This window comes from Diadema antillarum, unplaced genomic scaffold (assembly GCF_040938485.1).
Source record: "Diadema antillarum isolate AM-2024a unplaced genomic scaffold, OU_Dant_1.0 scf00000141, whole genome shotgun sequence".
NCBI lineage: Eukaryota > Metazoa > Echinodermata > Echinoidea > Diadematoida > Diadematidae > Diadema > Diadema antillarum.
The window spans coordinates 2,185,763-2,201,728 of NW_027271030.1; the positions used below are offsets into that span (position 1 = coordinate 2,185,763).

General features: G+C 35.2%; 1 protein-coding gene across 1 annotated transcript in view; it reads right to left on the bottom strand.

Moving 5' to 3' along the window:
* The window catches only part of LOC139721360 (complement factor H-like), a 78,109-nt gene that overhangs the window by 27,804 nt on the left and 34,339 nt on the right, over positions 1-15,966 (bottom strand). Inside the window, exons 20-21 of the mRNA XM_071632677.1 lie at positions 14,239-14,460; positions 12,476-12,651 (exon numbers count right to left, since the gene is read on the bottom strand). Coding sequence (XP_071488778.1) covers positions 12,476-12,651; positions 14,239-14,460 — 398 coding nt within the window. The remainder of the gene's footprint in view (positions 1-12,475; positions 12,652-14,238; positions 14,461-15,966) is intronic.

Here is a 15,966-nt window from a genome sequence, read left to right on the forward strand (position 1 = left end):
CGGTAGGGAAATGTATATTTCTATAATATAGAAATAATGATGTCACATATAATAATATTACATTATATCATTTAATGTTATGTATGCATGCACAAAAATACTAGGTGTTACAAAAAAAATCCCACTTTTGATCCTAAATAGTTCGAAACTATAATATGTCGAGTAACAATGAAATTGATATAAACAAAACCTATATATATATATATATACATATATGTATATATATATATATGTACATATATATATATATACATATATATATATAATATATATATACATATATATATTATATATATATATATATATATATATATATATATATATAGTGTACAATTTTGATGGAGGTGATTTTAATATGAGAGCATGAATCAGTTTTGTTAAATCCATGATTAATTTTAAAGTAAAGGTCTAGATTATGTCAAATTTGAACCCTCTGTACAAAATTGAACTTTACACAAGAACTAATGATGTGTATGTGAGTGTGTTCTTACAAATTCTCTGAACAATAGACATGAATATCACGGATACCACCTTTTCAGAGCTCTGCTGACTATAGGATTCTGGACTTTTGCTCCGAGGCACATGAATGCTTTATTGATTATTAATGACGGATTGCCCTGGGCACTGCTAGTCTGAATTCATGGTGACGGGTAAAATGCATGCACATGGAAATAAATAAGCACATGTTCTCATGAGGTGCTGTTCGTTATTCCGAAGGTTTGTTATTCCGAAGGTTCGTTAATCCGAAACACACAAATTCCCTATACCTAGTGGTTCGTTAATCCGAAAATGAAAAAGGGTTCGTTAATCCGAACATTTGTGGCGTTCTTCCGAAGGTTCGTTATTCTGAAGATTTGTTGATCCGAAAATGAAATTCGGAATAACGAACCCTTGGAATAACGATCTTCGGACTGAAGAGCCTTCGGAATAACGAACCTTCGGAATAACGAGCTGTAACCGTTTTCATGTGCTTGCATACACTACATTTCAAGATGAATAAAGACTAGCTGAGATAGTACAATTTCTCATGAATATGTAATAGAGCATTACAATCCTGGCCATTGTTCGGGACCAATAATGTCAGGGTGTTAACCACACACTCCCATACACACCAATTTACCCCTGTGCAAAATCAAGGTTTTGTACAGAGGGTTGCAAACAGAGCAAAATCTGAAACTTCAGTTAAAAATAAATCTTAAATTTAGTGAAACTGGTTTATGCTATCATTTTTAAATTACCTCCAACAAAATTGTACACTATTCAGCTATTGCTCATATCAATGTCATGTTATCTGATATATATTGTCTTTGAACTATTAATCGAAAGTGTTTTTTTTTGTTACACCTAGTATATATATATATATATATATATATATACATATATATATATATATGCAAATGCAAAATATGAAATTAAAACAAGGAAAAATCAGATTTGAAACTGGTAAACACTCAATATCATATGCGGGCAGTATAATTTGGAGAGAAATTCCTCAGGATCTAAAAAAAATGAACACCCTGAAAGCTTTTCGGAAAATATTACGAAAATATGTCTTATCAAATGATGTGTAAATGATATCCTATGAAAACCTGTAAATATGCATGTATAACATTGGTTCTGTAAATATTGCAAATACATTATCATATGATTATATTGCTATATTATTGAACGGACTGGCCTCGAATAGCCTGCACGCTATTGCCGGTTTTGCTTTTTTATAACCTAAAGTGTAATTCAACTATTGACTGTTTTGACTATGATGTTCACGATGTTTCTTGTTTGGTAAATAACATTTCATTTCATTTTATTTCACATTCATATAGCTTGATGATTCACTTCCATTGCTTCTATCGCCAAGCTTTCGACTGATTGGTCGGTCTCTGCAGGGTTTTTGAAATTCAGCCTAGCGAAAACCAACTGATTGCAGCTAAACTTTAACAAGATCACAATATTAAAAGAAAAACAGCATTATGAATTGAAATAACTTGCACTCCCACTACATGGCTGTATTAGCAATAAATCAAGAGGTGGTTGCTTTTCGCAAAGTTGAATTTCCAAAGCTTTGAAAAGATCTATCAAACTTGACAGTAGCTTGACAATATAATCAAAGGCACTGGAAGTTAACTACCTCGCTAGTTCTCCTGCTGTCCCCACTCCTGCTTCAAGTATATATACAAGTATATATAACTCTCAAATACGCCATCTGTAGATCCAACAAGGTTTTCATTCACAAAATTTATATATATATATATATATATATATATATATATATAAATGTATATATATATATATATATATATATATATATAAAAATATTATATATATATATATATGAACTCGGCAAAAGAAAAAGTGTAAACACTTTATGCAGTTAATATTTTTCATAGTAGATTTTGATAAAAATCGATGTGTCATACACCAAATCAAAGATTATTCAATTAGCTATCAACCTGGTAGGTTTATACAAAGGGAAATTTTACGCACGAGTGAACACAACCGTTTTTGTCCTCCAAGGTAAAAAAGAAAATATTGCAGAATTGGACATATTGCAATTCATTTGCAAATACCCTCCAAGATAGCAAATGATAACAAAAGATCACTTTAAAGCAATTAGAGACATGAATGAAACAGCAGAAATAAGTTTCCATTCCCTTGTTTCCCTTTCCAATCCCTTGTTTATCTTTATATTTAAAACAAAAACATAGTGGGGGAACTGAGGTGGAACATAAGCATTTTCCATGAATTCGAACTTTAAATGACATAGGGAGTAAGCCGTAAAGGTGATAAAATCGACAGAATTTCTTCATTTTACCTTTTAATTGAGGAATTTAAGAATGCACGAGTCAAATTCAATAACCAAACATTATTTCAAATTTTCTTAATTTGGAATAATGTTTCAAATTTAACTTTCTTCGATACCATAATTTTTCTCTATGTCTTTTGACTGCGGATTCAACAGAAGATTCTTAATTTTCCTCCATTATTTTTTGCCTTTCTTTATCTTTGAAGTGTTACAGAGACATTTTTGAGATTGTATGTTGATTTTTGCATATTAATTTGCATTTCTATTGTGTTGAATTTGTCTTTTGTTCTCATTATACGGAAGAGCAAATACTCTTGAATAACAAATTGTCCATTTTGCAATTTTAACTTTTGTGCTTTGGAAGAGAAAAAACGAATATGTTCACTCATGCGTGAAGTTAACATTTTCATTGATCTACTAGGTTGATAGCTAATTAAATTACCTTAAACATGATATATAAAACACAATTTTTAGCCAGATAGTCTATGAGAGAGATAAACTTGAAAAAGCGTTTACTTTTTTTTTGCTGCGTATATATGAATTTATACTTATTTACATATATATATATATATATATATACATATATAAATATGATGTATAAATGTATATATACATATACATATATACATATATATACGTACATACATATATAAACATATATTTACAAGGTGTTTCAAAAAAACAATTCCCACTTTTGATCCTAAATAGTTCGGAAACTATAATATTTCATTTATCTACTAGGTAGATAGCTAATTGAATTACCTTAAACATGGTATATAAAACACAATTTTTAACCAGATAGTCTATGAGAGAGATAAACTTGAAAAAGTGTTTTTTTTCTTGCGGCGTATCATTTAAACATTATGCATAAATATATATATATATATATATATATATATATATATATATACATATATGTGACGGGGAATGACTTGCAGTATAGACGTTGCAGTGATGTTCACTATGGCCTTTATTTCCCAAGCTTTCGACTGTGTAACCAGCCTTTTTCAAGGGCTTTTAATGCGTTGGGATTTGCTTGTGTGTGGTGTGGTGTCAGAGGGATGAGTTCTCGTTATACTACTTACTCTTCTGGCATTTGGCCCGCATCTCGGAATTTCAACCAAGATCCGTGTTGGGATGGACGGCAGAATGTTCACCAACCAGACACAAGCTAATCCCAACGCCTTAAAAGCCCTTGAAAAGGCTGGTTACACAGTCGAAAGCTTGGGAAATAAAGGCCATAGTGAACGTCACTGCAACGTCTATACTGCAAGTCATTCCCCGTCACACATATACCCAATAATGCAGCACCCACCACGTACGAGGCCAAGCCCGCTTCTCGTTATATATATATATATATATATATATATATATATATATATATATACAAGGTGTTTCAAGAAACAATTCCCACTTTTGATCTAACTATGATATTTCATATTACAATGCCATTGTTATACACAAAACCTAATAGTGTACAATTTTGTTGGAGGTAATTTGAATATGAGAGCATGAATCAATTTTGTTAAATCCATGATAAATTTTAAAGTTAAGGTCTAAATTATGGTTAAGTTTGAACCCTCTGTACAAAATTGGACTTTACACAATAACCGATGATGTGCATGTGAGTGTGTGCTTACAATGACCCAGAACAATAGACATAAATACCACGAATACCATCTTTTCAGAGCTCTGTTGACTAGGCCTCTGGACTTTTGCTCCAAGGCACGTGAATGCTTTATCAATAATTCATGATGGATTGCCCTGGGCACTGCTAGTGTGAATTCATGATCTTGATGATAAAGGTAAAGTGCATGCATATGAAAAAAACCCCACATGTTTTATTAATAATTCATGACGGATTGCCCTAAGCACTGCTAGTCTGAATTCATGATAAAGGTAAAATGCATGCATACGAAAAAAAAGGCACATGTTTTATGTTCTTGCATACATTACATTATTCAGGATGAATAAAGGCTAGCTGTGATAGTGGAATTTTTTTATGAATACGTAATGGAGCATTCAAGCCCTGATCATTGTACAGGACGATTGATTGGGTGTTAACCTCACTTCAATACACACCTGTCCAATTGACCCCTGTGCAAAATCAAAGTTTTGTACAGAGGGTTGAAAATAGAGCAAAATTTCAAACCTAAAGGCCGCGTCACACCTCTCCGGGCAAGCCATGCGTGCGACTTGCGAAGAACAATTCTTACTACCCGGAAGTCCCCGCAGATAAACCTCACAAGACAGTACCTAGCACGTATCTCACCCGTAGTCGCCCGGAGGTACGCACGCAATTTTTTAATATTTTTTTTAGGCCCTTTCACACCTTCCCGGGCAAGGTACGCGGCTTGTTGCGTGTAGGGATTTTCCAGCATACCAGACGATATTTCTGAGGGCGGACAAGGATTTGGGCGAGTCAGTGTATGTGTCTTACTTGCTGGGCACGTTGTACTTAAATTCTACTTGCGGGTATACTGTGTGACCTGTGTGCCAGGCGCGTGGGGGCTGACATCTCAGTGAAGGAATTCCCCTGAAGGAATGGCAGAAGTCCCACAGAATGTCATTATCTTGGCTACATACGAGGACTGCGAAGTACCTGCGTGATAGTTGCCTGCGAGGTGCTGCCTCTGAGGGCCTCCTACTGGCGTTCTGCGTGGACCTCTCCGGGCATCCCCGCGACTTACCCGGAAAATGTTTTGATCATGCTCAAAACTTGACTGCGGTTAGATCGGACTTGCGTGCACACCTCCGGGCAATTACATGCGAGATACGCGCTAGGTACTATCAGGTGCGGACCAACTGCGGAGAGAGTCGGGTAGCAATTTTGTTTCCCCGCAAGTCAAGCCGCAAAACTTCCCCAGATACGAACGGCATTATTTATTCAGATATATCCGACCACCTACCATTTTTTATGATTAATGATAAATCTGTAACAACCCCAATACGCCACTAACCCAAACAATATTTGAAAATGCATAGAAATGTAACGCCACATAATATTGATTCATTGAATCAAGATTTATTTGAAGAACAATGGAATGACGTCTTTGAACTCCAAGATGTTAATTCTTCTTATGAAATTTTCTTACAAAAATTATTAGATTATTGTGATAAACACATTCCTTTAACTCCCAAAAGAAATGGAAGGAAAAAAGCTCGGCAACCCTGGATTACTCAAGGTCTTATATGTTCTATTCTCACTCGAAACCGTCTTTATAAAATATCTCTGAGAAAACCTACTCCTGAAAACGTGAAAAGGTACAAAATATATAGAAATAAACTAACTACCTTGATTCGAGTTTCACGTAAATAATATATTTCGAATAAACTCGAATCTAATAAGGATGATAAAAGTGCTCTTTGGCGGACCGTTAATGAAATACTGAAAAAGAAACCTACGGAATGTCCTGACAGCATTACTCATAACGATAATGTTATTACCAATCCTGACCAAATTGCAAATATTTTTAACAATTTTTTTTTTGTCAATGTTGGTCCTTGTTTGGCAGCATCTATTCCCATAAAAGATATAAAGAATTATAAAGATTATTTATCTGAAAGTAATCAAAATTCTTTGTTTTTTACTCCAATTAATGAATCGGAAATTATTGATACTGTTCGATTTTTGAAATGTAGTAAATCCTGTGGGCCTGATAACTTAAGTGTGAATTTGTTGAAAAAAATAATTTACCCCCTAGCAGCCCCTCTCACCCATATATTCAATCTATCCCTACTCAACGGAAAGTATCCAGACTCCTTCAAAACGGACAAAGTTATCCCCATTTATCCCCATTTACCTGCAATATCGAAAATTTTAGAAAAAGTAGTTTACAAGCGTCTCCACTCGTTCATGATTGAAAATGAAATATTAAATGCGAATCAGTTTGGTTTTTAGGAAAGGATTTTCTACCGATTATGCTATAATTAAATCTGTTGATAATATTATTGATGCGCTTACTAAAAAGGAGCACATAATTGGAGTTTTTATGGATCTTAGTAAAGCGTTTGACACTATTGATCATGACATTTTACTTGAAAAATTACATAATTATGGTGTGAGAGGGATTACTCTGTCGTGGTTCAGAAGTTATCTAAGTCATCGAAAACAATATGTTGCATTTAAATCCACTCACTCAACATATTCTAACGTGTCATGCGGTGTCCCTCAGGGATCTATCCTCGGGCCCCTACTCTTTTTGATTTGTATTAATGATATTATCAACTCCTCTCCTCGTTTAAATTTCATCTTATTTGCAGACGACACCAATGTTTTTTATTCCCACAAGGACATTGTAACACTGGTTGATATATTAAATACGGAATTAAGCAACATCTCGAAATGGTTTAGAAGTAATAAGCTTTCATTGAATATTGATAAGACATGTTTTATACACTTTCATACGTTGCAATCCCAACCCACCCTTCCTCAAAGTATTTTTATTGATGATATAAACATTGCTGAGAAACATTCAACCAAGTTCCTAGGAGTGACCCTAGATAGCAATCTAACTTGGAATAATCATGTTCAGAATATTACAACAGCAATATCTAAAGCAACTGGTGTTTTAAGAAGAATAAAATATTTAATTAATGATCAAACTTTAATTATGTTATATAACACTTTATTTTTACCATATGTAATGTACTGTAATATTGTATGGGGCAACAGTAGCAAAACAAAACTGAACACAATTTTTCTTCTCCAGAAAAAGGTTCTTCGTATATGCACACATTCAATCTTTTTTTGCTCACACTGATCCCATACATCTATACCTAACTGCTATATTTATGTACAAACACACTCGAAATTTATTACCATTTTTTCATAATACCCTAGTAACCAATGACCATATTCACTTATACCCTACCCGTCGTTCCCATGATTTTCATTTAAGTAATCCAAAGCTTTTACTTGCTCAAAAGTCGATTAGACATCAAGGTCCGGATACATGGAACACTCTTCCTGAGGAGTTGAAACAGTGTGCCTCCTTGTTTTCATTTAAAGCAAACTTAAAGAAGTACATTTTATTACAGTATACTTCAAATACGAACTAAAAACAAACAAATTATACAACTAATGTTGGTCTCCCGATAGCAACAACGCATATCGTCCCCTCTTTCAGTAAACCAATTTTATTATTCTAAATTCCAGCCTATCTGCCATTGTGCACCTTCAAGCACCTGCACACACATTCACCACCACCACCATCACACACTAGAGTTTATTTTCCCCTGCTACCTTCGCAGCAGAATTCATATTGCTACGAATCTAGTACGTCCTTATCTTTTCCTCGGGCCGGCCATCTTTTCAAGCAATGCTTATAATGGCGACCCTCTGCATAATCGTTTCTTAACTATAAATGTTATTCTTATCACTGCTGCATAGACATGCATATTGTATATTATATTTCTTTCATATCGTTGTTTATGCAAGTCAAAAGACTGTGTTAAATTTATTTTATATATTTCCTACATGTTCATGATTATGTACTCATATGTATCGTAGTTTATGCAAGTCAAACGACTCTGCGTTGAATTTACTTTGTATATTTCCTGCATCTTCATGATTATGTAACTTATGTATATTGATTTGCAGAAAATAAAGTATCTATCAAAAAAAAAAGAAAGATACGGCGTGACAAGGCCTTAAGCATGCTCAAAACTTGTTCCGAGTGAGTCGTGAGGGTTCGCTCGCAGAGGTACACACAGAACACCAGTAGGAGACCCTTATCGACAGCACCTCGCAGGCAACTCCAACGTAGGTACTTCTCAGTATCCGTAAGTCGCTCGTAACTGAAAACGGATCGGTTTCAAAGCTCCCACGCAGGTCACGCTTAATACACGTATGTAGAAGGTAAATAGCACGCGTCTACCAGGTAAGAAACAAGGGTAAAACTCTTGCTGGACAAACAATCTTGTCCGCCCGCGGAAAATTCGCCTGTGTGCTGGAAAATTCCTCCTCGCAACAAGCCGGTGTAGCTTGCCCGGAAAGGTGTGACACGGCCTTGACTTAAAAGTAAATCTTGAATTTAATGAAACTGATTCACGCTTTCATTTCTAAATTACCTCCAACAAAATAGTACTCTATTCAGCTATTGCTCATACCAATGTAAGTATTATTTGCTGTACATTTTTTAAAAAACTATTAAGGATCGAAGTCGGGAAATATTTTTTTGTAATACCTTGTAACCAGAATAAAAGGCTTGAAATGTTTTTCAATGGAAGCACTGTGGTCTATTCATATATAGGGTACGAAAACATAAATTACCTATGCATGCCAATTCATTTTGACTAGTATCCCGATCATTAGGCCAACTTATGCGACAAAAAATCTAAATACATTGTGTTCCATGTATTTCATGATTATTAATTGTATTTCTCTCAAGAAACTTGGATCCGCTCACACACACACACACACACAAAATCCCTAACAAGATTCTGTCAATCACTGCATTACCGATTAAAAAAAAAGACATCAAATGCAGCTTTCCCTTTAGAGCATAACATTGTTACCATGCAGCATTTTGGAACATGCTTTCCTAGGAACGACATTGGCATTGTGTACAAAATCCAAACTGGTTTCCCTGAGCATGCTTTATCAATGATACATTCTACTGTGATTCAAACCTATCTGAATTATGGAGCACTTGAATCTGTAATGTTTTGTATGTCCTTTGTTTCTACTGTCTTTTAAAGGTTTCGTCTTTTACCTCTTCCTTCTGCACTTTCATAAATGCGGCACTTTCAGAGCGTGCTATTTTTCCTCACTGTTTTTCCTTTTTATTGATATCAAGGGATGCTAACGATTGTTCTTTTTTCCCCTGCAGGGACTGCAATATACAAAAAAAAAAACGCTTTTTAGCAGTCCCCTCTATTTTCAATAGCTGGTTAAATTACCTATTGTTTATATCAACCTCAAATAATTCGACACGATTTTGTTAAAAGTTTGTTATTATACCGTATTAAATAACAAGTTACAAGCTGATGTAAATATTCAAAATGCCACCCCCAGTACGAAATGCCCAGAGTAAGAACGCTTTTTGTTCACAGTATTTGAAATGGTGTTCTGGGTAATAACAGCTATAATTTTTTTTTCTTTGTCGTTGGATGTTGATTTATTTTATAGCGAATGGTAGTAGAAGAAGCAGATTGTATGTTGTTCAATATAGGAAGATGATTGACGTTGATTACTATTGATTTTTGTTGTTAGAAATGAATGTTGAATTTTGAAGTATATAATATAATAATGTATAAGTGAAATAAGGGATTAGTATAGATAATAGTTATTGATTTGGTATATTGATAGAAACAAAATTCAGTGGCTGTGTCTTTTTTTAGGCACGCATATTTTGATACATATGATATACTAGTATATTCATACTTATTATAGAAGGTTCATTTTTTTTTACAAACCCAGTCAGTAAGTTGGATTTTTTTTTCATCCTTGTTGTAAATTGATATATTTAGTCTCATTCCTTATTCTCTAATTTTCAATAACAGTTCTGTTTTGTATGATGTACGACCTATTGTGTTATGTTAATGTTATTTGGTGTGATTGTTACCTTGTATGTATGTGTTTACAGGGCCCCCTGGAAAACAGCACTTGATTACTGACGGGGCCACCCTGTATAAATAAAACGAAATAATAATATAGGTTTTCCCGGCCAATTTCGCACTTTTGTCAGTCCATTTGATAAAAGGTTCATTCAATTTAGCGAAAATCCTCGTCACTGCACATTCTGTCATTCAAAATTGCAAGTTGGTCGTTCAATTTAGCATTTCGATCAGTGAAATTTGCACATGTGCCTTTCGAATTCGTAAAACGGGCATTCAAATTGGCACGTGCTCTTCAGTCATTCAAATTCGCCAACACTGGCCGAATGGGGTACTTCAGTCATTCAATTTCGCGTATGGGCAGTCAAATTCCAAACATGTTCATTCAAATTAACGTCACGTGATTGTTTTTTTCGAAAAGGTGATAACATTTAAACGCGTATTTCTATGTGTCTTTTTGTTTCATCCACGCGTTGTTAAGCAGTAAAAGTATCATATTTTTGACCCTACATGACTCGAGTTTGTTGTTCTGTAACGCCCCTTTTCTTTCACACAATGACATGTCATTTTAGGCCTACATGTACCAATACTACAGATTAACTTCATCTTCTTACAGTCATGACAGCACAAGTTAGATACAGACGTATTTCTCAAGAAGTTAGAAAAAGAATTATAGGAACATTTGATGATCATATCCTCCACTTCCTAGAAATGGCCGACACACTCGGAATAAAGCGCTCAACGGCCAAATAAGTTGTGGCCACATGATGCACTATCTTCGGACTGGAAGACTCACTAAGCACTTTGAAGAAAAAAAAACTGTTGCCAAAATCTCTAAAATGAGTACGAAAATATGAAATGTAATGACGTTTGCAAAACAATAACTATGTTGAAAAAGAATAAGAAAGAACCAAAGCATAAACATGCGTGCTAAATTGACTGCAAAATATGTTAAATTGGATGCCCAAAAATGAATTCGAATGAACGAGTGCAGCATGTCGGTGATCACGTGACCATATCATTCTAAATTGAATGAACGAATAACGAAATGGTGCTTGTTTCACGAATTTCGATTGAAAAAGTGTTAATTAGAATGAGGCTAAAGGTAATTTGAATGCTCCAAAATGAATTTGAATGAAGAGATCATGAAATTGAACTACCGAACATGTCATCTACGCTAAATTTTGCTAAATTGAATGCAGCAATTAGGAATTGGACTGACAAATGTGCGAAATTGGCCGGGAAAACCTATAATAATAATAATTTGTGTTAAGACAATGACGTTGTGCTTCTGATTGTGCATTTTTTGTTGGAAGTAGAAATAATAGATGAAATGAAATGAAATGAAGAAAAAAGAAATATTTAAACCTAATTTACTAAGATATTGAAATAGAATACTGCGTTTATATATATTAATTTTAATGTTAGTTTTCTGTCGTCTACGTTCTGGACAGATTGGTCGACGACTGTGAGGTTTGAAGTAAAACTTGATAAAGGGTAGATTTAAATTGCAAGGGGGGGGGGAGGCTCAAAGAAAACTTCTACTTGTATTGGGTTATGGTACCTTTGTATCAGCACTTTTCAATAGGATCACACATACGAGGTTTTCTCGAGTAAATTGCATGGCCTCAGTCCAACCGAAAGCAACGTCCATTTTTAACTAACCTTATTTTCCATGTCTGTTTCTGTCCCCTCCCCTACATACTCCCCTTCCTCTGCCAAGAAAATGGACTGACCCAGCAGATAGCCCGAGACTATTGGTGGGTTTAACACCGCTATAGGCAGATGGGCCAGGTAAAGAGCTAAATATGCCAGTGACAAGAGGAGACAAAATCCTGGCGATTTTCATTTCCTCTTTCACTGAAAGTGGTGGTGAGCGCATGACCCCTAGAAAATATGATATTCTAATGTTGCTTCATGATAGTACATTTCAAAGAACATGGAGTATAAGAATGTAAAGTGAGAACAGTATCAATTTACTTCAGTTCCATTTTCACGAAAAGTACATGGTCAAGGACACATATTATGAGAAATGGATGGGTAAGTTTTCAGGGAAAGAAAATTGAGGGGCAAATCTCATTATCAAAGGGGAACCGTAGAGTGGTAGTATACCTGTCGTGCCTGTAGATGAGGTGCGTAAATATCAGCCGTGACCTCGACGTCATCATGGTTAAGGGCTGATGTGTCACAATCTATGTGGACAGGCCGGTTGGGGACGATGACGAATGTTCCGTCACTCCTCGTCTGAATCTGGGTATGACTGAAGCTGAATTGCATGTTGCTTTCTCCTGCAAACAAAAAAAGCAACAACAACAACAACAAAAAAATTACGAATTTTCAATTCACGGCCTTGAATAGACCCTACCTATGACATATACATACGCGTATAGGTACAGGTAACCATGAAGGAACCCCAATGAAGTCGTTGCTGTACATTGGTCACGCATCATACCCCTTTGCATACATAAAATCTTCGACTTAAAATGCACTATAACGCATACCAAAGTGGATGTTGGTATAGTTGGGACTACTGCAAAACCGCATTGATCTACTTGTTAGAAAAATTGAAATTAAAAATTCACTTCTGAGATTTGGAAAGGAAGTAGTTGAAAACATTCAACACTTAATTTTACCGAGTATCATGCAGTAATTGTGAGGTCTTGAAATCTTCAAGTGTTGACGAGGAAGACAAGCATTTTGTTTTCCTTATAAAGAATTATTCAAATATGAACCCCCTCCTTTCAAAAACAGTCTAATTCATGGCAAATGTGAATCGATTTGTTATATAAAACATACTTTAAAAAATCATTTGAAAAAAAAAAACAGAAAAAGGGGTTACAGCTCGTTATTCCGAAGGTTTGTTATTCTGAAGGCTCTGTTAGAGTTCGTTCGTTTTTCCGAATTTCATTTTCGGATTAACGAATCTCCGGAATAACGAACCTTCGGGATAACACCACAAATGTTCGAATTAACTAACCCTTTTTCATTTTCGGATTAACGAACGTCTAGGTATAGGGAATCGGTGTGTTTCGGATTAACGACCCTTCGGAATAACGAACCTTCGGAATAACGAACAGCACCCGAAAAAAAGGAACTAATGTGGGGAAATGGAAGCGTTGTAAGACGATGACATCCCACCTTGCTTTGCAAAGATGATGGTTACTGTAAACACGTGAAATTTCCGTAACTCTTAGGTAATTATTTGCACATTCTTTTTCAAATTTGGTAATAGAATATGTATATGTATATATATATATATATATATATATAGGCCTATATATTAATGAAATTGATGTACACATTTATTTTCTTATTTCGAGTCACGTACACTTTAATCTGTATTTTGATATTTTCTGAGATATTACTGACAAGAAATTTGAAAAATGAAATCAGTCAATCAGTCAAACAAACAAACAAACAAACAAACAATTGATTCACACTGTATCTTAATGAGACGTCGACCACAAACGTTTTGTTTAAATTCAATAGTTTTAAATCACAGTTAACTGCGATATAGAGTCAACACCTGGAAAAGCATCCATTTCATTATTTTGCATGGATATCTATTGACATTGCAAATACAACTTTGCTGTCAGGTGGTTGTGTTTGTAAGGTATAGGCCTACCATTAATATTTTTATATAGGGATTACTTCAATGATCATAGATCTAATATGCTTATCTCAGTGATTTTAAAAACCAACATACCCTGTCAGTACGAATGACATTTTTCTGCTCATGCATAAAGCGGCTTATTGGAATAAGTCAGCTGAACACCTTCATGACTGTGCCTTCTAACAAAGTGTTTGACATAGTACAACCAGTAGTTGTGACTCACTACAGAAACCAAAGTTGTAGGTGGTTGCGATCTACTCACTACAACTGGGTGCACTTCCAGTCCAGCGACTCCTCAAACACGTCCTTCTCGTGTCACCCAAGAGGACGTAGCGCTCTGGGTGGGTGCAGCGAGAAACCAGTACCGTACCATTGGGAAGACTGCTGTCGTGATAACTACCGAGCTCTTGAGTCTCTCTTCCGTTGACAAATTGCAGAACGTCATCAATCTGATCAGGGACTTGACAGTGACCGGACCGTGCGACTGTGTCCAACAGGCAGAACCAGTTTGACATGGATGAACAATGACAAGAGATTTATATTTTTTATTTAATAAAAGTCCTCATACTTCTTGAAGGGAAATCTTCAGTGAATCTTAATTCTATGTACATATTGGTATTTTTCACAAACAGTTATATCGGCACAATCATACATATCTAGAAAGTAGAAAAGACATTAACTTCATAACTTCACAACTCTCCAACTTGGTGTGTTTTTAATATAGCCTTATCAGAGGAACAGCCTGTCACTTCACTTCAGGCTGATATAAGGAAAACAATAGAAGAAGTCAACAAAATGTCAATTTGTAATGAAATGAAAAAGAAAGATTTCCTTGGCTTGTTACTGACACTTTCGTGGTGATATACATGTATTTCCTCCTGCTTTTTGAATGCGGGAGATCATTAAGGCAATTGTTCTTTCATTTTGTTGTCAAGTACAAAAATATGTTTGTTTTTTCTCCATATTGCAGTGAAGTCATAATTTTTGGAATCTTCACATCCAGCGAGGGCGGCATTGAAACTGCAAAAATACATAACTCTTGAACAGATTATCCGATATTTCTCAAACTTGTTCTACTAAATATTGCTGCCTTCACTGAATTCACAAATATATTTGGGTTAACTTGTTCTTTAACTTTAGTTCCAAGTCAGTAGAAAATTGTGAAACGATGACGTAATCACCTCGATCGTCCACTTCCCGTACCTGACTCCGAGCAATTATGTTATACAACTATGTTTCAAATTCCATAAAATAATTACTTTGTATCATAAACATTTTAGATTTAATCATTCTGTCTACCAAAGTGACCTTGAACATAAGGATAGTTATTTACGTTAAGAAGTTACCTGTCGATAGATTAGATATCTCTTCTGTAGGAATGTAATGATGTAATATTTCAAGTGGGGTTGCATGAAAACACAAACAATTCAGCTTTATCTCGCTTGCAAGTACCCTACCTAACACACTGCAATCCTACATGCAGGACGTTGCGGTAAATCAAAATTGAAATACAATGTATGTAAATCCAAATTGAAATACAATGTATGTAAATCCAAATTGAAATTTTACTGAAGAATGCTGTGAGAAATTGTACCAATTAAATTTGTATTACACATACGCAGGGGGCTTCGATCGATTGGTGGGGTGGGGGGGGGGGGGGCAAGCTTGGAAGATACGTGCGAGGGAGCGGAGCCATTAAAGAGGTTCTATATATCAGTAAGAGCTACTTGGAGTGTAATATCCCCTCTCCCACATGTGACATAAGGGAGGTTCTGCACTTTCAGAACTGAACTTCAACGATCTGGGCCTCGTTTCATAAAACTTGTTATCATGGTTCTCCCAATAGGTGTACATAGTACGTCTTGACAATGTTGTGACGACATGCAGTTTCACTTCAATGGCTAATTTACGAATAATAATGATAAAAATAATTATAAAATGGGTTCAAGAATGTAGCCAATTGGAAGCGCTGAAATGAGTCACGTGTGCG